We start from the raw sequence: 24,510 nt of genomic DNA on the forward strand, positions 1-24,510 counted from the left end.
AAGAGAGTTTGGAGTCCCTCTTTTGCATCCACCTAAGCTAATTGTGGTTTCACTTCAAGTGCTCTCTTGAGTTTGGGAGAAGTGTGGTTGTAACACTGGGAGTCTCGTGCATCTGATTGCTTTGATCATCTTCCTGCAACTCCATGTGTAAATCCTCTAGAGATCTCTGAGTAATCTCTGTCATGCTAGAGATAGGCTGCAAGTAGCTGCACTGCGTATCGTGATTTGTTGCATTCGCCATATTAGCCTCCGTGTCCACTCTCCTTGTAGATCGGTCCCCTGCTAGGGATATGAGTTGGATGTAGCTGTTATCTAATTGTTGAGCCAGAGCAGGCAGAAGGGCTTGAATTTTTGTATGCGGTGTCTTATCCATGTTTAAGTGGATCTCACCACGCAGGAACAGCAGTTAAATAGACCAGCTTTTTTTTCTGCACACCGGGGGGCAGGTAGGATGATGATATAAGGCCGCCGCCTCACCGAGACAATGGTCCGGATTAGCGCTCCAGAGAATGAGATCGCCACAAAATTGTTATCTCTTGAATAAGCCGTGTTTCGCAGTGTGGCTGTTATGTAGTAAAGTCCTGGATTTTTAGTTGATTCTTAGATAATCAGTGGATTGTCCACATGAGCTCAGGAACCTCTAATTTTGTGACCAGTTATGGCCGCTGCCCGGACACGCCTCCACACATTTCAATTTTAACCTCTCTATCATTTTAATGTGTTCCCTATGATCTAATTCACCTGCTGTAGTGCATTAAATTAAAAAGTGGTGGTCATCCAACATGAGCGAGCCTGCTCTGCACAGGCTCCATGGCAGCATTTTTCCTCCTCTTGCCTCTGGGGTCCAGTGTTACACAGGCCCTCTATTAGTTCAGCACATATATTAACTAATAGTATTTACCTTTTTTGTTTACTGAGATTGCTTACCTTCAAAGAGATACTAAACCCAAATGTTAGTCACGAATCAGCAAGCGCTACCAAGGTGCTGAGCCAAAAATGGGCCGGCTCCTAAGCTTTACATTCCTGCTTTTCAAATAAAGATAGCATTAATAATAGAACTAAATTATAACGTGTTTTTTTTTTAATGCATGCTCTATCTGAATCATGAAATTAAAAAATTGGGTTTAGTATCCTTTTAATGTCAAGGCAATCAGATTTCCTACCCAATGAAACTTTTGAGACATTTAGAAACACTTTAGATTAAGGTGGTAGGAGAGTAGGTAGAGGGAGACAGGTCTCCATTTCCTTTTAAGTTCTCTCCAAAGTATGAGATTTTTTTAATCTTGCTTGCTTCTATTGGTCAATAAAAATATAAATTATGCTTACTTGATCATTTAAATTCCATCATGGGGAGGAGAGTCCACGGCTTCATTCATTACTTGTGGGAATTAAGAACCTGGCCACCAGGAGGCGGCAAAGACACCCCAGCCAAAGGCTTAAATACCTCCCCCACTTCCCTCATCCCCCAGTCATTCTGCCAAGGAACAAGGAACAGTGGAAGAAATATCAGGGTATAAATGGTGTCAGAAGAATATTATTTTTAGGTCCGCCCACCTGAGCAAAGGGCGGGAACGTGGACTCTCCTCCCCACAATGGAAATTAAATTATCACGTAAGCTTAATTTATATTTTCCATCTAAAGTGGAGGTGAGTCCATGGCTTCATTCATTACTTGTGGGAACAAATACCAAATCTCTAGAGGACACTGAATGAAAAAAAAAAACAGGAGGGCAAGAAGGCGGACCCTAATCTGAGGGCACCACAGCCTGTAAAATCTTTCTCCAAAAAACTGCTTCTGCCGAATCAAAAACGTCAAATTTGTAAAACTTTGTAAAGGTATGTAAGGAGGACCAGGTAGCTGCCTTACAAATGTGCTCCATAGAGGCCTCATTCTTGAAGGCCCAAGAAGAAGCCACATCTCTAGTCGAATGAGCCAAGATACTCTGAGGAGGCTTATGTCCCCCTGTCTCGTAGGCCAAGCGAATCATGCTCCTCAACCAAAAGGACAAAGAAGTTGAAGAGGCTCTTTGCCCCTTGCACTTCCCTGAATACACCACAAAAAGAGATGTAGACTGTCTGAAATCTTTAGTAGCCTGAATATAAAACTTCAAAGATTGAACCACATCCAAATTATGAAGTAACCTCTCCTTAGGAGAAGGAGGATTAGGACCCAAAGAAGGAACAACTATTTCCTGATTGATGTTACGGGTAGAAACAACCATGGGAAGAAATTCCAAACCAGTGCGAAGAACAGCCTTATCAGCGTGAAAAAACAGATAAGGAGGCTCATATTGCAAGGCCGCCAACTCAGATACTCTGCGTGCCGATGCAATAGCCAACAAAAACAGAACTTTCCAAGAAAGTAACTTAATGTCAAGAGAGGGCATAGGTTCAAACGGAACCCTCTGCAACACCTTCAGAAACAAGTTCAAGCTCCAGGGAGGAGCGGACTGTCTAAAAACAGGCCTGATTCTAGACAGAGCCTGAACAAAAGACTGAATATCAGGAAGCTCAGCGAGCCTCTTGTGCAAAAGAACAGATAAAGCCGAAATCTGTCCCTTCAAGAACTGGCGGCAAGCCCCTTCTCCGGTCCATCCTGGAGAAAGGACAGAATCCTGGATACCTTAACCTTCTGCCAAGGATATCCATACTTCTCACACCATGCCAAGTAAGTCCTCCACACCTTATGATAGATGCGCCGAGTGACCAGCTTCCTGACCTGAACAAGAGTATCAATCACTCTCTAAGAGAATCCTCTCTTAGCTAAGACTAAGCGTTCAATCTCCACACTGTCAGCCTCAGAGAATCTAGATATTGAAGTTGAAAGGGACCCTGTACCAACAGATCCCAGCAACAGGGTAACCTCCATGGAGGAGACGATAACATCCCCACTAGATCCGCAAACCACGTCCTCCGCGGCCACGACGGAGTAATCAGAATAGCCGAAGCTTGCTCATGCCTGATGCGTGCCACTACTCAAGGTAGAAGTGGCAACGGTGGAAAAACGTAAACTAGGTTGAACCCCCACGGCACCGCTAAGGTGTCTGTCAGCTCTGCCCGGGATCCCTGGATTGCGACCCGTATCTGGGTAGCTTGCAATTGAGTCTGGCTGCCATGAGATCTATCGCCGGCATCCCCCATCTGAAACAAATCTCCGCAAACACCTCGGGATGGAGAGACCATTCCCCCGCATGGAAGGATTGCCTGCTTAGAAAATCAGCTTCCCAGTTGTCCACACCCGGAATGTGGATTGCCGAGAGCGAGCAGCTGTGGGACTCTGCCATTCCAATATCCGAGAAACCTCCCTCATTGCTAGGGAGCTTCTCGTCCCCCCCTGATAGTTGATGTAGGCCACCAAGGTAATGTTGTCTGTCTGTAACCTGATGAAGCTGAATGACCCCAGGAGAGGCTACGCCTTAAGAGCATTGTAGATCGCTCGAAGTTCCAGAATATTGATTGGGAGGAGGGACTCCTCTCGAGACCACTTTTCCTGTGCCATCTTGGCGCCCGAAACAGCTCCCCATCCTGCCAGACTCGCGTCCGTGGTCACAATCTCCCAGGACGGTCTCAGGAAGGATGTCCCCTGGGACAGTTGTTGCGGACGGATCCACCACCAAGAGAGGGAACCCCTCGCCTGAACATCCAGTGAAATCTGTTGGGATAGATCTAAATGATCGCCGTTCCACTGTCTCAACATGCACAACTGAAGAGGTCTGAGATGGAACCTTGTGAAAGGAATGACATCGATGCTGGACACCATGAGCCCGATCACTTCCATACTCTGAGCCACAGAGGGACTGGAGGAGGACTGAAGGGCGAGACATGTGGAAGCAATCATCCTGCGTCGCTGATCTGTGAGAAATATCTTCATGGATATAGAATCTATTATCGTTCCAAGGAACTCCACCCTGTTGCTGGGAATCAGGGAGCTCTTTCCTGAGTTTATCTTCCAACCATGAGATTGGAGTAACGAATAAAGGGCCCTGGAATGATCCTCTGCAAGACTGAACGACGGCACCTGGACTAGGATGTCGTCCAGATAGGGCGCCACAGCAATGCCTCTGAATCTGGCCACTGCAAGTAGCGCCCCCAGAAGCTTTGTAAACACTCTCTGGGCCATCGCCAAACCAAAGGGAAGGGACAGAAACTGGAAATGTCGGTCCAGAAATGCAAATCTCAGGAACCTGAAGTGATCCCTGTGGATCGGCACATGAAGGAAGGCATCCTTCAAGTCTATTGTCGTCATGAACTGACCCTCTTGAAGGGCAGAATCGATCTGATCGTTTCCATTTTGAACGATGGAACAGCCAGAAATTTGTTTAAACAGTTTAGGTCTAGAATCGGGCGGAACGTGCCCTCCTTCTTTGGGACCACGAAAAGGTTTGAATAGTACCCTAGACCCCTTTCTGCTGGGGGCACTGGTACAAAAACTCAGAGAGAAGAGATCACAATTTCTAGAAATGCTTCTCTCTTTTCTGGTCTGGAAGACAGATTTGACAGGAGGAATCTGCCCCTGGGTAGATGAGATCTGAACCATATACTGTATCCCGGGGCGACAACCTCCAGAGCCCAAGGGTCCTGAACATCCTGCAACCAGGCCTCTGAGAAGAGAGATAATCTGACCCCTACTTGGTCCGGAGACCGGTCGGGGGCCGCTCCTTCATGCAGACTTTGTCTCTGCGGGCTTCTTGTTCTGCTTGGACTTATTCCAAAACTGAGCTAGTTTCCAAGTACCCTTGGACTGATCCGCTTCTGCGGCGGGTTGCTGGCGTTGGGCCTTGTCCGCACGAAAGGGACGAAAAGTAGATCCCTTAGGCTTAACCTTTTAATCCTGCAGTAGGAAAGTGCCCTCGCCTCCCGTAACGGTGGATATGATCGAGTCCAATCCTGGGCCGAACAGGATCTTTCCCTGAAAGGGATAGAAGTCTGGACTTAGAGGTCATGTCCGCAGACCACAATTTTAGCCACAGAGCCCTGCGGGCTAATACGGAAAAACCTTTGCGTTCAGGCAAATAATTTGCATATTGGCATCACAAATAAAAGAATTAGTGACCTTAAGGCTAGGGAATCGAAGGTTCCTCCGTTAGTTTCGGTTCCAGAGCAAGGGTGGCAAGCACTTGCTTTAGCAAAAAGCGCAAATTCTTCATCCTAAACCTAAAGTCGTGACTTTATCAAGGCATGTGGAACATAGTTGAGCAGGCGGATCTACCAGAACCTCCTCGCAATACACACAGGTACTAGACTAAGTTAAGGAGGGAGTACCCTCTAACGCGTCAGAGCCCTCCATAGCTTGCGGCTTTAGTACGGACTAGTTATAATCTAAATAAAAATGACACCTTTATAACCTCCAATGGCCGGGGCACTCACCACCTCCTATTACCCGGACCACAGAAACCGTTACGCCTCCTGCGCCGCCGGTCAAGCAAGGAAGTCGATAGGCCCCACCCGACAGAAGGAATGCCTCGCAGGACCGCCCCTGCACTAGGGAGAAAATGTGCCAAATCTGCCGCACAAATAATCTGCCACACAACCCCCCCCCCCCCACCTGTTCAATAATCCCCCTACCAGGGATATTAACCCTTGATTCTATAAAGATAAGAGGTATCATCACACTGTGACCCTGTCTCCTGCGTTATCATTATGTGTATAAAAAATTAAACGATCTTACCAGAATCTACGCCGTGGAACAGGAACACGGCCTCTCAAGTGTGACAGTGTAGTAGCACCGGTTTTTAAAAATTCTATTAAAAACAGGGGCACTTTAATTCATCAAAATTCATCACTTACCTTTTAAACTTGACAACCGCTCCAGCTTCCCCTGGTTGTCGCAAGCCATTTCTAACTTCAGAAATGATGGATTGGTCATCCTCCAATCACTGCTTCCACCCGGGGGAATCAGTGTCTGATTCAACGCCGTGATTGGAGGAAGCCGTATCCCTCATTTTAGACCCAGGAAGAGGCTTTGCGACAGGCAGAGGAAGCTGGAGCAGCTGTCAAGTTTAAAGGTAAGTTTTTTTTTCACAAATGTACATTTTGATGAATTAAAGTGCCCCTGTTTTTAATTGAATTTTTAAAAACCGGGCACTTTAGCATCGAAATTTACATTCACTTTAATCTGAGTCGGGATGGTTTCGCAGAAAGACTCTTCCTGCATCTCCGGACTCTAACTTTCACCCAAGCTCTCACTGAGAGGCTGACAGGGCTACTTAAAACTCCAGTCCCATTCCGAAGAGTACTACCCTCCATAAGAGACTACTCCTAATCTTCTGACACTTCTCTGCCAACCTCCTGTGAAGAAAAGCAAAGAATGACTGGAGGATGGATGAGGGAAGTGGGGGAGGTATTTAAGCCTTTGGCTGGGGTGTCTTTGCCTCCTCCTGGTGGCCAGGTTCTTAATTCTCACAAGTAATGAATGAAGCCATGGACTCTACTCCCCTTTAGATGGAAAGTATGATCACAACTTTAACAAGATCTACTGCATAAATCAAATTTCTGGTGTTACCAGGGAAAAGAACTGTCAAAGAATAAATAACTGCACGAATTGTGTTTGAACTCATACTGACATTTCTTGAATAATATATATTATATTATACATACACTTTATTTATCCTTTATCTGCTTGGGACTGGAAAAGGTTTGGATTTTGGAATTGTTTGGATTTTTTAAATATATGTATATATTTTTATCTGTAAAATGGAACAGCTTGGGGTTGGGATGGAATGGTATCAAGTGTAAAAAACAAAATTTTCTGTCATTTAGGAAATATTTATATGTCATAATACAGCTTAAACACACAACCTAAAGGTAGTTTTATATACAGTATTGTAATCAGAAAAGTAATAGTTGTTCCATTTTAGCACACATAAAAAAGCAGACGCAGGCAAAAAATATTTTGACTTACTGGTGGGGAACAATAGAAATTTTTAATCATTTTATTTAATTAAAATATTAATGAAAACGTCTGTATTTTTTTAATAATTTGGGATTTATATATATATATACCTGTATGTGTATATATATATATATATATATATATATATATATATATATATATATATATATATATATATAAAATACAAAATAAATGCTATGTGAGACATAAGCAGAAAACTAGATATTAGACAATTCAAAAAGGAACATCACGTCAAACAAACAAACAAAAAAAAGATTCTAAAATGACAGAATGATTTCTTTAAGTATAAAAACAGCTATTCAATGTTTTCAACGTGTCTTTGTTCAGGCTATAAATACATAATTACTTTTGAAGCCCACAGAAGCTGTTCACACCCACTGAAAGGCACATGTCCTTCCAAAATAAACAAACCTCCCACCCACAGTTTCTAACAATTAAAATGAGTGAAATAGATATTTTGTTACCGTCAATGGAAAGGGACAAAGAGAAAAAAATGCAGATATGGATGTATTATTGAAAGAGCCAAAAAAATAAAAATGATCTGCTTTATTCTACATAGAAAATACAAAGGGAAATCTTTCTCAAAACCCAAAACAAAAAGCAGAGACAAACATACAAAATGCAAGTAGTACAAGACACTAAAGGATATATTTCAACAATAACTAAACAGAAAACAAGGCCTTAAAGGGACACTGTACATTTTTCTTTCATACGTATGATAAAAAAGCAGAAGTTAAACATATTGTAATACATTTTGCAACAGCCTCTTTCAGATAAAAAAAAGAATATATTTAGTATAAAGCCAATAATACCAAGCAGGGGACCCTTGAGCTTTGAACCTTTCTTAACCCCTTAATGACGTGACATACCATGTAAGTCGCCGGTCGTTAAGGGTTTTCTTGTTTATAATAGCACCGCCGCTTATACCCTCCCTCCTCCCTTCTGGTCACCGAACAGTGTAGTCTCTCTGCTGGTGGTGAGAACACGCTATTAACAACGTGAACCCCATAGAAAGACCAGCGACGTACAAGGTTGAAGGTAAAGTTAAACTTAAACAAAAATGTATTGGACAGAGCGTGAAATTGTAAACAATTTTCAAATGTACTTCTTTTATCAATTTAAATTAGTTGTCTTGGTATCCTTTGTTAAAGAGTAATTGTAGGTGAGCTCAGGAGGGTGCATATGACTTTAGCCAGTAGTATTTGCAACAACGTTTACAGAAATGTTATACATTGTTACAAATACTGCTACCATAGGTTGGGCTACTAAATAAATGTGCAAGCTCCTTAATCTTTTACAGCCTACCTAGGTTTACTCTTCAACAAAGTATACCAAGAGAACAAAGCCTTCTGAAAGTGTTTCTAGCTACTAAAAGCATAGACAATGTAGCATTCCCACTATTACCTATATGCAATGTCACCTGAGTGTATTTGAAAAATAAAATTATGGAATCCCTAATATCCCTAAGAATTTTTGAAACCATGAGATACAAAGAAAACAGTTTACCAGAAAGTCATCATCAGGAAGTGCTGAAATAAACGCTGGTTCAATGGCTTGGAGGAAGTCAAAACCTTGGGTTGCCCACCTGTATGAGAGAAAAGCAGAGTGTATAACTTCTCAAACCTCATATTTTTCCCCATAGGTTAAAAAACATGTACATATATATAAGCAAGATAACTACATAATATAATTTATGCTTACCTGATAAATTCCTTTCTCCTGTAGTGTAGTCAGTCCACGGGTCATCCATTACTTATGGGATTATATCTCCTTCCCAACAGGAAGTGCAAGAGGATCACCCAAGCAGAGCTGCTATATAGCTCCTCCCCTCTACGTCATACCCAGTCATTCGACCGAAAACCAAACGAGAAAGGAGAAAACTATAGGGTGCAGTGGTGACTGGAGTTTAATTTAAAATTTAGACCTGCCGTAAAAAACAGGGCGGGCCGTGGACTGACTACACTACAGGAGAAATGAATTTATCAGGTAAGCATAAATTATATTTTCTCCTGTTAAGTGTAGTCAGTCCACGGGTCATCCATTACTTATGGGATACCAATACCAAAGCTAAAAGTACACGGATGACGGGAGGGACAGGCAGGATCTTTACACGGAAGGAACCACTGCCTGTAGAACCTTTCTCCCAAAAACAGCCTCCGAAGAAGCAAAAGTGTCAAATTTGTAAAATTTTGAAAAAGTGTGAAGTGAAGACCAAGTTGCAGCCTTGCAAATCTGTTCAACAGAGGCCTCATTCTTAAAGGCCCAAGTGGAAGCCACAGCTCTAGTAGAATGAGCCGTAATCCTTTCAGGAGGCTGCTGTCCAGCAGTCTCATAGGCTAAACGTATTATGCTACGAAGCCAGAAAGAGAGAGAGGTAGCCGAAGCTTTTTGACCTCTCCTCTGTCCAGAATAAACGACAAACAGGGAAGAAGTTTGACGAAAATCTTTAGTTGCCTGTAAATAAAATTTCAGGGCACGGACGACGTCCAGATTGTGCAGAAGTCGTTCCTTCTTTGAAGAAGGGTTAGGGCACAATGATGGAACAACAATTTCCTGATTGATATTCTTGTTAGTGACTACCTTAGGTAAGAACCCAGGTTTAGTACGCAGAACTACCTTGTCTGAATGAAAAATCAGATAAGGAGAATCACAATGTAAGGCCGATAACTCAGAGACTCTTCGAGCCGAGGAAATAGCCATTAAAAACAGAACTTTCCAAGATAACAGCTTGATATCAATGGAATGAAGGGGTTCAAACGGAACACCTTGCAGAACGTTAAGAACTAAGTTTAAGCTCCACGGCGGAGCAACAGTCTTAAACACAGGCTTAATCCTAGCCAAAGCCTGACAAAAAGCCTGAACGTCTGGAACTTCTGACAGACGTTTGTGTAAAAGGATAGACAGCGCTGAGATCTGTCCCTTTAACGAACTAGCAGATAAACACTTTTCTAAACCTTCTTGTAGAAAGGACAATATCCTAGGAATCCTAACCTTACTCCATGAGTAACTCTTGGATTCGCACCAATATAAGTATTTACGCCATATTTTATGGTAAATTTTCCTGGTAACAGGTTTCCTAGCCTGTATTAAGGTATCAATCACTGACTCCGAGAATCCCCGCTTTGATAGAATCAAGCGTTCAATCTCCATGCAGTCAGCCTCAGAGAAATTAGATTTGGATGTTTGAAAGGACCCTGAATCAGAAGGTCCTGTCTCAGAGGCAGAGACCATGGTGGACAGGACGACATGTCCACTAGATCTGCATACCAGGTCCTGCGTGGCCACGCAGGCGCTATTAGAATCATCGATGCTCTCTCCTGTTTGATCCTGGCAATCAATCGAGGAAGCATCGGGAAGGGTGGAAACACATAAGCCATGTTGAAGACCCAAGGTGCTGTCAGAGCATCTATCAGTACCGCTCCCGGGTCCCTGGACCTGGATCCGTAACAAGGAAGCTTGGCGTTCTGGCGAGACGCCATGAGATCCAGATCTGGTTTGCCCCAATGATGAAGCAGTTGGTCAAACACCTCCGGATGAAGTTCCCACTCACCCGGATGAAAAGTCTGGCGACTTAGAAAATCCGCCTCCCAGTTCTCCACGCCTGGGATGTGGATCGCTGACAGGTGGCAAGAGTGAGACTCTGCCCAGCGAACTATCTTTGAGACTTCCATCATCGCTAGGGAACTCCTTGTCCCTCCCTGATGGTTGATGTAAGCCACAGTCGTGATGTTGTCCGACTGAAACCTGATGAACCTCAGAGTTGCTAACTGAGGCCAAGCCAGAAGAGCATTGAAAACTGCTCTTAATTCCAGAATGTTTATTGGAAGGAGTCTCTCCTCCTGAGTCCATGATCCCTGAGCCTTCAGGGAATTCCAGACTGCGCCCCAACCTAGAAGGCTGGCGTCTGTTGTTACAATCGTCCAATCTGGCCTGCGGAAGGGCATCCCCTTGGACAGATGTGGCCGAGAAAGCCACCATAGAAGAGAATCTCTGGTCTCTTGATCCAGATTTAGCAGAGGGGACAAATCTGAGTAATCCCCATTCCACTGACTTAGCATGCACAATTGCAGCGGTCTGAGATGCAGGCGTGCAAAAGGTACTATGTCCATTGCCGCTACCATTAAGCCGATTACCTCCATGCACTGAGCCACTGACGGGTGTTGAATGGAATGAAGGACACGGCAAGCATTTAGAAGTTTTGATAACCTGTCCTCTGTCAGGTAAATTTTCATTTCTACAGAATCTATAAGAGTCCCTAAGAAGGGAACTCTTGTGAGTGGCAATAGAGAACTCTTTTCTACGTTCACCTTCCACCCATGCGACCTTAGAAATGCCAGAACTAACTCTGTATGAGACTTGGCAGTTTGGAAACTTGACGCTTGTATCAGAATGTCGTCTAGGTACGGAGCTACCGCTATTCCTCGCAGTCTTAGTACCGCCAGAAGAGAGCCCAGAACCTTTGTAAAGATTCTTGGAGCCGTAGCTAACCCGAAGGGAAGAGCTACAAACTGGTAATGCCTGTTTAGGAAGGCAAACCTTAGATACCGGTAATGATCCTTGTGAATCGGTATGTGAAGGTAGGCATCCTTTAAATCCACTGTGGTCATGTACTGACCCTCTTGGATCATAGGTAAGATGGTCCGAATAGTTTCCATTTTGAACGATGGAACTCTTAGGAATTTGTTTAGGATCTTTAAGTCCAAGATTGGTCTGAAGGTTCCCTCTTTTTTGGGAACCACAAACAGATTTGAATAAAACCCTTGTCCGTGTTCCGACCACGGAACTGGGTGGATCACTCCCATTAGTAAGAGGTCTTGTACACAGCGTAGAAACGCCTCTTTCTTTATCTGGTTTGCTGATAACCTTGAAAGATGAAATCTCCCTTGTGGAGGAGAAGCTTTGAAGTCCAGAAGATATCCCTGAGATATGATCTCCAACGCCCAGGGATCCTGGACATCTCTTGCCCAAGCCTGGGCGAAGAGAGAAAGTCTGCCCCCCACTAGATCCGTTTCCGGATCGGGGGCCCTCACTTCATGCTGTCTTAGGGGCAGCAGCAGGTTTTCTGGCCTGCTTGCCCTTGTTCCAGGACTGGTTAGGTTTCCAGCCCTGTCTGTAGCGAGCAACAGTTCCTTCCTGTCTTGGAGCGGAGGAAGTTGATGCTGCTCCCGCCTTGAAGTTACGAAAGGCACGAAAATTAGACTGTTTAGCCCTTGGTTTGGCCCTGTCTTGAGGCAGGGCATGGCCCTTACCTCCAGTAATGTCAGCGATAATTTCTTTCAAACCGGGCCCGAATAATGTCTGCCCTTTGAAAGGAATGTTAAGCAATTTAGATTTAGAAGTCACATCAGCTGACCAGGATTTAAGCCACAGCGCTCTACGCGCTTGAATGGCGAATCCGGAGTTCTTAGCCGTAAGTTTAGTTAAGTGTACTACGGCATCAGAAATAAATGAATTAGCTAGCTTAAGGACTTTAAGCTTGTTTATAATCTCATCCAATGGAGCTGTGCTAAGGGTCTCTTCCAGAGACTCAAACCAGAATGCCGCCGCAGCCGTGACAGGCGCAATGCATGCAAGGGGTTGTAATATAAAACCTTGCTGAACAAACATTTTCTTAAGGTAACCCTCTAACTTTTTATCCATTGGATCTGAAAAAGCACAGCTATCCTCCACCGGGATAGTGGTGCGCTTAGCCAGAGTAGAAACTGCTCCCTCCACCTTAGGGACCGTCTGCCATAAGTCCCGTGTGGTGGCGTCTATTGGAAACATTTTTCTAAATATAGGAGGGGGTGAAAAAGGCACACCGGGTCTATCCCACTCCTTGTTAACAATTTCTGTAAGCCTTTTAGGTATAGGAAAAACGTCAGTACACGCCGGTACCGCAAAATATTTATCCAGCCTACATACTTTCTCTGGAATTGCAACCGTGTTACAATCATTCAGAGCCGCTAATACCTCCCCTAGTAATACACGAAGGTTCTCAAGCTTAAATTTAAAATTTGAAATGTCTGAGTCCAGTTTACTTGGATCAGATCCGTCACCCACAGAATGAAGCTCTCCGTCCTCATGTTCTGCAAATTGTGACGCAGTATCAGACATGGCTCTATTATTATCAGCGCACTCTGTTCTTACCCCAGAGTGATCGCGTTTACCCCTAAATTCTGGCAATTTAGATAGTACTTCAGTCATAACATTAGCCATGTCTTGCAAAGTGATTTGTATGGGCCGCCCTGATGTACTTGGCGCCACAATATCACGCACCTCCTGAGCGGGAGGCGAAGGTACTGACACGTGAGGAGAGTTAGTCGGCATAACTTCCCCCTCGTTGTCTGGTGATAATTTCTTTACATGTACAGATTGGCTTTTATTTAAAGTAGCATCAATGCAATTAGTACACAAATTTCTATTGGGCTCCACATTGGCCTTTAAACATAGTGAACAAAGAGATTCATCTGTGTCAGACATGTTTAAACAGACTAGCAATGAGACTAGCAAGCTTGGAAATACTTTTCTAAATAAATTTACAAGCAATATAAAAAACGCTACTGTGCCTTTAAGAAGCACAAAAAGCTGTCACAGTTGAAATAACAATGAACCAAAATAGTTATAGCAACCAATTTTTCACAGTAAATGTATTAAGTTAGCAAAGGATTGCACCCACCAGCAAATGGATGATTAACCCCTTAATACCCAAAAAACGGATAACAAATTAATAATTAACGTTTTTATCACAGTCAAAACACACTGTCACAGGTCTGCTGTGAGTGATTACCTCCCTCAAAACTAGTTTTGGAGACCCCTGAGCTCTGTAGAGACGTCCTGGATCATGGAGGAAGAAATAGGAAGACTGTGACTAAATTTTTTCTGCGCAATAAAGCGCTAAAATAGGCCCCTCCCACTCATATTACAACAGTGGGGAAGCTCAGTAAACTGTTTTTATTCAGAAACAAACGACAGCCATGTGGTAAAAATCATGCCCATAAAGTTTTATCACCAAGTACCTCAGAAAAAACGATTAACATGCCAGTAAACGTTTTAAAAATGAAAATTATGAAATGTTATTAATAAGCCTGCTGCTAGTCGCTATCACTGCAGTGCAGGCTCAAATATTACTTTAATATAGACAGTATTTTCTTGGTGAAATTCCATTCCCCAGAAATACCTCAGAGTATACATACATACATATCAGCCTGATACCAGTCGCTACTACTGCATTTAAGGCTGCACTTACATTACATCGGTATTAGCAGTATTTTCTCAGTCAATTCCATTCCTTAGAAAATAATATACTGCACATACCTCCTTGCAGGTGGGCCCTGCCTGCTATCCCCTGTTCTGAAGTTACCTCACTCCTCAGAATGGCCGAGAACAGCAAGTGGATCTTAGTTACGACCGCTAAGATCATAGACAAACTCAAGTAGATTCTTCTTCTAATGCTGCCTGAGAAGAAAACAACACACTCCGGTGCCGTTTAAAATAACAAACTTTTGATTGAAGAAATAAAAAATAAGTTTAACACACCACAGTCCTCTCACACGTCCTATCTATTAGTTAGGTGCAAGAGAATGACTGGGTATGACGTAGAGGGGAGGAGCTATATAGCAGCTCTGCTTGGGTGATCCTCTTGCACTTCCTGTTAGGGAGGAGATATAATCCCATAAGTAATGGATGACCCGTGGACTGACTACACTTAACAGGAGAAATACAGGTTATTACAATGCAGAGGAATGGTGTAGTATATGTGACATGGAACAGTGGCAACCTGAAGCCACCAAGCATCAAGGGGATTTAAGGTGCTAAAGAAAAGAAATGTAGGTGCCTGTGTTCAATTAGAAATATAGGGAAGACAATAAAAGAAAGGGAAAAAAAATGCAGATGATATCGTAAATGATAAAGCAAAAACAGATAGAAGATAATGACAACACAGAAAGACCTCCAATCACTGGTGAGATTTAGCCTTTTGGTCAGATCTGTTGGTACTTGCAAAACACGACTAACTGCTAATATCTCTGACATTTAGCAAATTATCTTTTTACCAAGCATCTTTGCCATTTTTATCTAAGAGAAATAATTGAATGACTTCAACAAATTGATGGCATATACTGAATGCTTTTTATGCTGACATATCATTAACAACGAAGGGAAATATTATTTTCAGCACTCTACCTTTTACTACAAAAATAAATTATACAATATATTTAAAAATATTATATAACTTGACTCTTAATTCCCACTTTAATTTATACAAAAAAAAACAAGTGTAAGTTCAGGTGTTTTTTTTTTTATTTATTTTTTAAATCAAGACTAGAGTTTCATACCCTTATTCCAACAAGTGAGATAAAAGCAAAGTTAAAGGGACACTGAACCCAAATTTTTTCTTTCGTGATTCAGATAGAGCATCACATTTTAAGCAACTTTCTAATTTACTCTTATTATCAACTTTTCTTCATTCTCTTTGTATCTTTATTTGAAATGCAAGAATGTAAGTTTAGATGCCGGCCCATTTTTGGTGAACAACCTGGGTTGTCCTTGCTGATTGGTGGATAAATTCATTCACCAATAAAAAATTGATTTCAAGAGTTCTGAACCAAAAAAAAAAGCTTAGATGCCTTCTTTTTCAAATAAAGATAGCAAGAGAACAAAGAAAAATGATAATAGGAGTAAATTAGAAAGTTGCTTAAAATTGCATGCTCCATCTGAATCATGAAAGACATTTTTTGGGTTCAGTGTCCCTTTAACACCATAATACCATGATGTTTGCATATAATCAGCAATGTTTCAAGAGCATGTTGTACAGACAGATATTAATTTGATCAGCTCCTGATGAACCATGGCAATTCAACTTCACATTGAAGCAGACAAAGATCTTATGTAGTAGTAATAATAATAATATTAGCCCATGGAGCTTATCAGCTTTTAAGACATTTGTTTCAAAGCATATCGGATTTATACTGCCTGATAAAATAATGTATTCACACACAAGTAGAGTAACATTATTACTGGTGGATAGATGTCCTCTGAGCAGTAGAGCAATGTTTCTCAACCGCGGTCCTCAATTACCTCCAACAGGCCAGGTTTTCATTATAGCTGAACTAGAGCACAGGTAAAATTATCAGTAACCATGGTTATTAACCAGCTCTCACCCATCAGCTAAATATTTCACATGTAATCTAGTTCGGCTATAATGAAAACCTGGCCTGTTGGGTGTACTTGAAGCCCGCGGTTGAAAAAAAAAAGCAGTAGAGTAAGTTTGAGGAGGTAGCAACAACAGCTTTAAAGTCTGTTTGGTGGGAATCCCACTCCTACATATCCTCCCTCTCCTTCCAAATGTTTCCAAATGCTGCTGTCACTGAGTTTTTATGATGGAAAAACAAATACAGAATCCTAAGAAGAGCAACAAAAACATAATTTATGTAAGAACTTACCTGATAAATTCATTTCTTTCATATTAGCAAGAGTCCATGAGCTAGTGACGTATGGGATATACATTCCTACCAGGAGGGGCAAAGTTTCCCAAACCTCAAAATGCCTATAAATACACCCCTCACCACACCCACAATTCAGTTTAACGAATAGCCAAGAAGTGGGGTGATAAAAAAGTGCGAAAGCATATAAAATAAGGAATTGGAATAATTGTGCTTTATACAAAAATCATAACCACCCCAAAAAAAGGGCGGGCCTCATGGACTCTTGCTAATATGAAAGAAATGAATTTATCAGGTAAGTTCTTACATAAATTATGTTTTCTTTCATGTAATTAGCAAGAGTCCATGAGCTAGTGACGTATGGGATAATGATTACCCAAGATGTGGATCTTTCCACGCAAGAGTCACTAGAGAGGGAGGGATAAAATAAAGACAGCCAATTCCTGCTGAAAATAATCCACACCCAAAATAAAGTTTAATGAAAAACATAAGCAGAAGATTCAAACTGAAACCGCTGCTTGAAGTACTTTTCTACCAAAAACTGCTTCAGAAGAAGAAAATACATCAAAATGGTAGAATTTAGTAAAAGTATGCAAAGAGGACCAAGTTGCTGCTTTGCAAATCTGATCAATCGAAGCTTCATTCCTAAACGCCCAGGAAGTAGAAACTGACCTAGTAGAATGAGCTGTAATCCTTTGAGGCGGAGACTTACCCGACTCAACATAGGCAAGATGAATTAAAGATTTCAACCAAGATGCCAAAGAAATGGCAGAAGCTTTCTGGCCTTTCTAGAACCAGAAAAGATAACAAATAAACTAGAAGTCTTTCGGAAAGACTTAGTAGCTTCAACATAATATTTCAAAGCTCTAACAACATCCAAAGAATGCAATGATTTCTCCTTAGAATTCTTAGGATTAGGACATAATGAAGGAACCACAATTTCCCTACTAATGTTGTTAGAATTCACAACTTTAGGTAAAAATTCAAAAGAAGTTCGCAACACTGCCTTATCCTGATGAAAAATCAGAAAAGGAGACTCACAAGAAAGAGCAGATAATTCAGAAACTCTTCTGGCAGAAGAGATTGCCAAAAGGAACAAAACTTTCCAAGAAAGTAATTTAATGTCCAATGAATGCATAGGTTCAAACGGAGGAGCTTGAAGAGCCCCCAGAACCAAATTCAAACTCCAAGGAGGAGAAATTGACTTAATGACAGGTTTTATACGAACCAAAGCTTGTACAAAACAATGAATATCAGGAAGATTAGTAATCTTTCTGTGAAAAAGAACAGAAAGAGCAGAGATTTGTCCTTTCAAAGAACTTGCGGATAAACCTTTATCTAAACCATCCTGAAGAAACTGTAAAATTCTCGGAATTCTAAAAGAATGCCAAGAAAAATGATGAGAAAGACACCAAGAAATATAAGTCTTCCAGACTCTATAATATATCTCTCTGGATACAGATTTACGAGCCTGTAACATAGTATTAATCACAGAGTCAGAGAAACCTCTTTGACCAAGAATCAAGCGTTCAATCTCCATACCTTTAAATTTAAGGATTTGAGATCCTGATGGAAAAAAGGACCTTGCGACAGAAGGTCTGGTCGTAGCGGAAGAGTCCACGGATGGCAAGAGGCCATCCGGACAAGATCCGCATACCAAACCCTGTGAGGCCATGCCGGAGCTACCAGCAGAACAAACGAGCATTCCTTCAGAATCTTGGAGATTACTCTTGGAAGAAGAACTAGAGGCGGAAAGATATAAGCAGGATGATACTTCCAAGGAAGTGATAATGCATCCACTGCTTCCGCCTGAGGATCCCGGGATCTGGACAGATACCTGGGAAGTTTCTTGTTTAGATGAGACGCCATCAGATCTATTTCTGGAAGCTCCCACATTTGAACAATCTGAAGAAATACCTCTGGGTGAAGAGACCATTCGCCCGGATGCAACGTTTGGCGACTGAGATAATCCGCTTCCCAATTGTCTATACCTGGGATATGAACCGCAGAGATTAGACAGGAGCTGGATTCCGCCCATACCAGAATTCGAGATACTTCTTTCATAGCCAGAGGACTGTGAGTCCCTCCTTGATGATTGATGTATGCCACAGTAGTGACATCGTCTGTCTGAAAACAAATGAACGAGTCTCTCTTCAGAAGAGGCCAAGACTGAAGAGCTCTGAAAATTGCACGGAGTTCCAAAATATTGATCGGTAATCTCACCTCCTGAGATTCCCAAACTTCTTGTGCCGTCAGAGATCCCCACACAGCTCCCCAACCTGTGAGACTTGCATCTGTTGAAATTACAGTCCAGGTCGGAAGCACAAAAGAAGCCCCCTGAATTAAACGATGGTGATCTGTCCACCACGTTAGAGAGTGTCGTACAATCGGTTTTAAAGATATTAATTGAGATATCTTTGTGTAATCCTTGCACCATTAATTCAGCATACAGAGCTGAAGAGGTCGCATGTGAAAACGAACAAAGGGGATCGCGTCCGATGCAGCAGTCATAAGACCTAGAATTTCCATGCATAAGGCTACCGAAGGGAATGATTGTGACTGAAGATTTCGACAAGCTGAAATCAATTTTAGACGTCTCTTGTCTGTTAAAGACAGAGTAATGGACACTGAATCTATCTGGAAACCCAGAAAGGTTACCCTTGTCTGAGGAATCAATGAACTTTTTGGTGAATTGATCCTCCAACCATGATCTTGAAGAAACAACACAAGTCGATTCGTATGAGATTCTGCTAAATGTAAAGACTGAGCAAGTACCAAGATATCGTCCAAATAAGGAAATACCACAATACCCTGTTCTCTGATTACAGACAGAAGGGCACCGAGAACCTTTGTAAAAATTCTTGGAGCTGTAGCTAGGCCAAACGGCAGAGCCACAAACTGGTAATGCTTGTCCAGAAAAGAGAATGTCAGGAACTGATAATGATCTGGATGAATCGGAATATGCAGATATGCATCCTGTAAATCTATTGTGGACATAAAATGACCTTGCTGAACAAAAGGCAAGATAGTCCTTACAGTTACCATTTTGAACGTTGGTATCCTTACATAACTGGTCTGAAGGAATTCTCCTTCTTTGGTACAATGAAGAGATTTGAATAAAACCCCATCCCCTGTTCCAGAACTGGAACTGGCATAATTACTCCAGCCAACTCTAGATCTGAAACACAATTCAGAAATGCTTGAGCTTTCACTGGATTTACTGGGACACGGGAAAGAAAAAATCTCTTTGCAGGAGGTCTCATCTTGAAACCAATTCTGTACCCTTCTGAAATAATGTTCTGAATCCAAAGATTGTGAACAGAATTGATCCAAATTTCTTTGAAAAAAACGTAACCTGCCCCCTACCAGCTGAGCTGGAATGAGGGCCGCACCTTCATGTGGACTTAGAAGCAGGCTTTGCCTTTCTAGAAGGCTTGGATTTATTCCAGACTGGAGATGGTTTCCAAACTGAAACTGCTCCTGAGGATGAAGGATCAGGCTTTTGTTCTTTGTTGAAACGAAAGGAACGAAAACGATTATTAGCCCTGTTTTTACCCTTAGATTTTTTATCCTGTGGTAAAAAAGTTCCTTTCCCACCAGTAACAGTTGAGATAATGGAATCCAACTGAGAACCAAATAATTTGTTACCCTGGAAAGAAATGGAAAGTAGAGTTGATTTAGAAGCCATATCAGCATTACAAGTTTTAAGCCATAAAGCTCTTCTAGCTAAAATAGCTAGAGACATAAACCTGACATCAACTCTGATAATATCAAAAATGGCATCACAGATAAAATTATTAGCATGCTGAAGAATAATAATATTATGAGAATCATGATCTGTTACTTGTTGTGCTAAAGTCTCCAACCAAAAAGTTGAAGCTGCAGCAACATCAGCCAAAGATATAGCAGGTCTAAGAAGATTACCTGAACACAGATAAGCTTTTCTTAGAAAGGATTCAATTTTCCTATCTAAAGGATCTTTAAACGAAGTACCATCTGACGTAGGAATAGTAGTACGTTTAGCAAGGGTAGAAATAGCCCCATCGACTTTAGGGATTTTGTCCCAAAATTCTAATCTGTCAGACGGCACAGGATATAATTGCTTAAAACGTTTAGAAGGAGTAAATGAATTACCCAATTTATCCCATTCTCTGGAAATTACTTCAGAAATAGCATTAGGAACAGGAAAAACTTCTGGAATAACCACAGGAGATTTAAATACCTTATCTAAACGTTTAGAATTAGTATCAAGAGGACCAGAATCCTCTATTTCTAAAGCAATTAGTACTTCTTTAAGTAAAGAACGAATAAATTCCATTTTAAATAAATATGAAGATTTATCAGCATCAATCTCTGAGACAGAATCCTCTGAACCAGAAGAGTCATCAGAATCAGAATGATGATGTTCATTTAAAAATTCATCTGTAGAGAGAGAAGTTTTAAAAGATTTTTGATGTTTCCTAGAAGGAGAAATAACAGACATAGCCTTCTTGATGGATTCAGAAACAAAATCTCTTATGTTATCAGGAACATTCTGCACCTTAGATGTTGAGGGAACTGCAACAGGCAATGGTACATTACTAAAGGAAATATTATCTGCTTTAACAAGTTTGTCATGACAATTAATACAAACAACAGCCGGAGGAATAGCTACCAAAAGTTTACAGCAGATACACTTAGCTTTGGTAGTTCCAGCACTAGACAGCGATTTTCCTGAAGTATCTTCTGACTCAGATGCAACGTGAGACATCTTGCAATATGTAAGAGAAAAAAACAACATATAAAGCAAAATTGATCAAATTCCTTAAATGACAGTTTCAGGAATGGGAAAAAATGCCAATAAACAAGCTTCTAGTAACCAGAAGCAAAGAAAAAATGAGACTGAAATAATGTGGAGACAAAAGCGACGCCCATATTTTTTGGCGCCAAATAATACGCCCACATTGTTTGGCGCCTAAATGCTTTTTGGCGCCAAAAATGACGCCACATCCGGAACGCCGACATTTTTGGCGCAAAAGGACGTCAAAAAAATGACGCAACTTCCGGCAACACGTATGACGCCGGAAACAGAAAAGATTTTTTTGCGCCAAAAAAGTCTGCGCCAAGAATGACGCAATAAAATGAAGCATTTTCAGCCCCCGCGAGCCTAACAGCCCACAGGGAAAAAAAGTCAAATTTTTAAGGTAAGAAAAAATGATTGATTCAAATGCATTATCCCAAATATGAAACTGACTGTCTGAAAATAAGGAATGTTGAACATTCTGAGTCAAGGCAAATAAATGTTTGAATACATATATTTAGAACTTTATAAATAAAGTGCCCAACCATAGCTTAGAGTGTCACAGAAAATAAGATTTACTTACCCCAGGACACTCATCTACATGTTTGTAGAAAGCCAAACCAGTACTGAAACGAAAATCAGCAGAGGTAATGGTATATAAATAAGAGTATATCGTCGATCTGAAAAGGGAGGTAAGAGATGAATCTCTACGACCGATAACAGAGAACCTATGAAATAGACCCCGTAGAAGGAGATCATTGAATTCAAATAGGCAATACTCTCCTCACATCCCTCTGACATTCACTGCACGCTGAGAGGAAAACCGGGCTCCAACTTGCTGCGGAGCGCATAACAACGTAGAATCTAGCACAAACTTACTTCACCACCTCCATAGGAGGCAAAGTTTGTAAAAACTGAATTGTGGGTGTGGTGAGGGGTGTATTTATAGGCATTTTGAGGTTTGGGAAACTTTGCCCCTCCTGGTAGGAATGTATATCCCATACATCACTAGCTCATGGACTCTTGCTAATTACATGAAAGAAATCAGAAGTATGACTAGCTGTGCACAAATAGACCAAAACACTATAAATGAAAAGTTTCCAAAGCAAAGACAAAAAAAGGAAAAAACAAACAAAAACATAATGATCTGGATAAAAAAAAACACAAAGGGAAGCTTCCTTTAGGTCTACTATTTCCTATAAATTATTGAGAAATAGACAGAGTACTGCCAGATGCATGAACCTCAAGTACCCTTGACATGCATAGAGGAGTCTTCTGGGAAGACAATGAGACTTCGAAGAGTGAAAGTATTCACATCTGCAGTATATTTTCCAATGAAAAAAGGAATGGAGACCCATATGAGGAATGGGCTTATGTTTTGCTCACATAGTCCTGGGAAAAAGAAGAGCTTTTACCATAAATGTAAAGGGTACAGAAGACACATAACAAATAAGACTACACTTAGGTGAGAGTAAACATCTGAGGTGCTCTCAGAGTCAATACAATTTCATAAATAGATATAGGCTGAAAGCCAAACATTTTTTTTCTTAATTTGTGCAAAGTAGCAAACACTTCAGCTGGAGCACTGCTCTGACTTAGCCTAAACATGTACAAACTGAACTGTATCACAAACAAATGATAACTGCAGACAGATTAAGTATTGAAAAAAACACATACAAACATTAGGCATAATATCGAAACTTTCCACAACATATGACTGTGCTGAAACAAACCATTATATTTTCTGGCTACATTTTGTGTCCTACAACGTTCTATTTCTTGACCACTGGGCTGCAAAGGATTGGTAGCAAAGGGATACGTGTAAAAAAGATGGCATTTTCTTTAGGATCAGCAATAGAGGGCATGGAAGTCAAACTTAATCTTTAATGATTCAGATGGAACATAAATATTCAAATTTACTTCTATTATTAAATATATGTGTCCTTCTCTTTTGGTCTCCTTGGTTTAAACTTAACTCTGTTTCATGAAAATATAATGAAGTAGGGTCAGAAGTATTCACGTCTCTTGAGCACTATGGCCTCCATTTTTTATCGTGCAGCCAGACAGGTTCCCAATAAAGGAATCTGTCCTCCCATGATGACTGGTAGCAGGCAGCATGTATCTGCCGCATTAATTATTGCACAAGTGACCACTTATGCAATGTCATCCACTACACTTGGACTGCAAATCACATTAGAGAAGGAGCTGTCAATCAGCCTGGTGGGATTAGTCCGAGATTATTTTAAACTGCTACCTCAGAGCTAACGGAAAGATTGAGAAACAGCATTCTCATAACTGCTGCTTCTTAACTTTCGGGTACATGCTGACAGAGAAGGTGTTCCAAAACTGCATCCACAGCTTAATAAATAACGCCCAATTTATAAAATTGTTGCAAACACTACTGTCACACAGTGTTAATATACATACAAACTTTTTAGCAAACCTATGAATGAAAAGGAGTGAAGTTTCAATAAGGTATAGGAAGAGATAGATTAATTTGATAATAGAACTAAATCTGAAAGGTTTTTTGTTTTTTAAATCAATTGTACTCTCTGAATCGTCAGTTTCATTTTGTTTTCCGAGTCCCTTTAAACTAAAGCTGCAAAGTCATGCTTTCAACTGATTTATATTCAGCCTTAAACACATAGGCAAACACTATGCAAAAGTTACAGAGTGGAAATCACAAAATCAGGCCTCCAGGAGGACCTTACATTTCATAACTGAAATCGTAGTCCTAAAAAAATCTCAAATTGACTAAAAGGACCAATAGTACAGATAATTTTACCTTGGCCTGGTGCCTCGACCACTTTCACATTTTGTTAATACGTAATTCATCCATTTTCTAGCAAAGCTGATATATTTGTCCCCGATTTTCTGCTTGAACTCCCCAGACATCAGGCGAACCACTTCTTTGTGGTACTTGAAAGACAAAGATAGTGTTAGAAACACATAATATATATCAATAGACTCTCTTAAAGGGCATGAACCCCATGATTCAAATACATTAGAAAAAACATAATTTATGCTTACCTGACAAATTTATTTCTCTTGTAGTGTGTTCAGTCCACGGGTCATCCATTACTTATGGGATATATTCTCCTTCCCAACAGGAAGTTGCAAGAGGATCACCCAAGCAGAGCTGCTATATAGCTCCTCCCCTCACATGTCATATCCAGTCATTCGACCGAAACAAGACAAGAAAGGAGAAACTATAAGGTGCAGTGGTGACTGGAGTTATAATTTTAAAATTTAGAACCTGCCTGAAAAAGACAGGGCGGGCCGTGGACTGAACACACTACAAGAGAAATAAATTTATCAGGTAAGCATAAATTATGTTTTCTCTTGTTAAGTGTGTTCAGTCCACGGGTCATCCATTACTTATGGGATACCAATACC

At 41.1% G+C, this 24,510-nt stretch overlaps 1 protein-coding gene across 7 annotated transcripts in view; it reads right to left on the reverse strand.

The window, feature by feature from the left end:
• MAP3K4 (mitogen-activated protein kinase kinase kinase 4) overlaps positions 1 to 24,510 on the reverse strand; it is a 481,171-nt gene that overhangs the window by 97,037 nt on the left and 359,624 nt on the right. For all 7 annotated transcript variants that reach the window (XM_053710936.1, XM_053710933.1, XM_053710939.1 and 4 more), the window contains 2 exons: positions 23,900 to 24,033; positions 8,419 to 8,497 (listed from right to left, as the gene is read on the reverse strand). In XM_053710936.1, coding sequence (XP_053566911.1) covers positions 8,419 to 8,497; positions 23,900 to 24,033 — 213 coding nt within the window. The remainder of the gene's footprint in view (positions 1 to 8,418; positions 8,498 to 23,899; positions 24,034 to 24,510) is intronic.

This window comes from Bombina bombina, chromosome 4 (assembly GCF_027579735.1).
Source record: "Bombina bombina isolate aBomBom1 chromosome 4, aBomBom1.pri, whole genome shotgun sequence".
In the NCBI taxonomy this organism is placed as follows: Eukaryota; Metazoa; Chordata; class Amphibia; order Anura; family Bombinatoridae; genus Bombina; species Bombina bombina.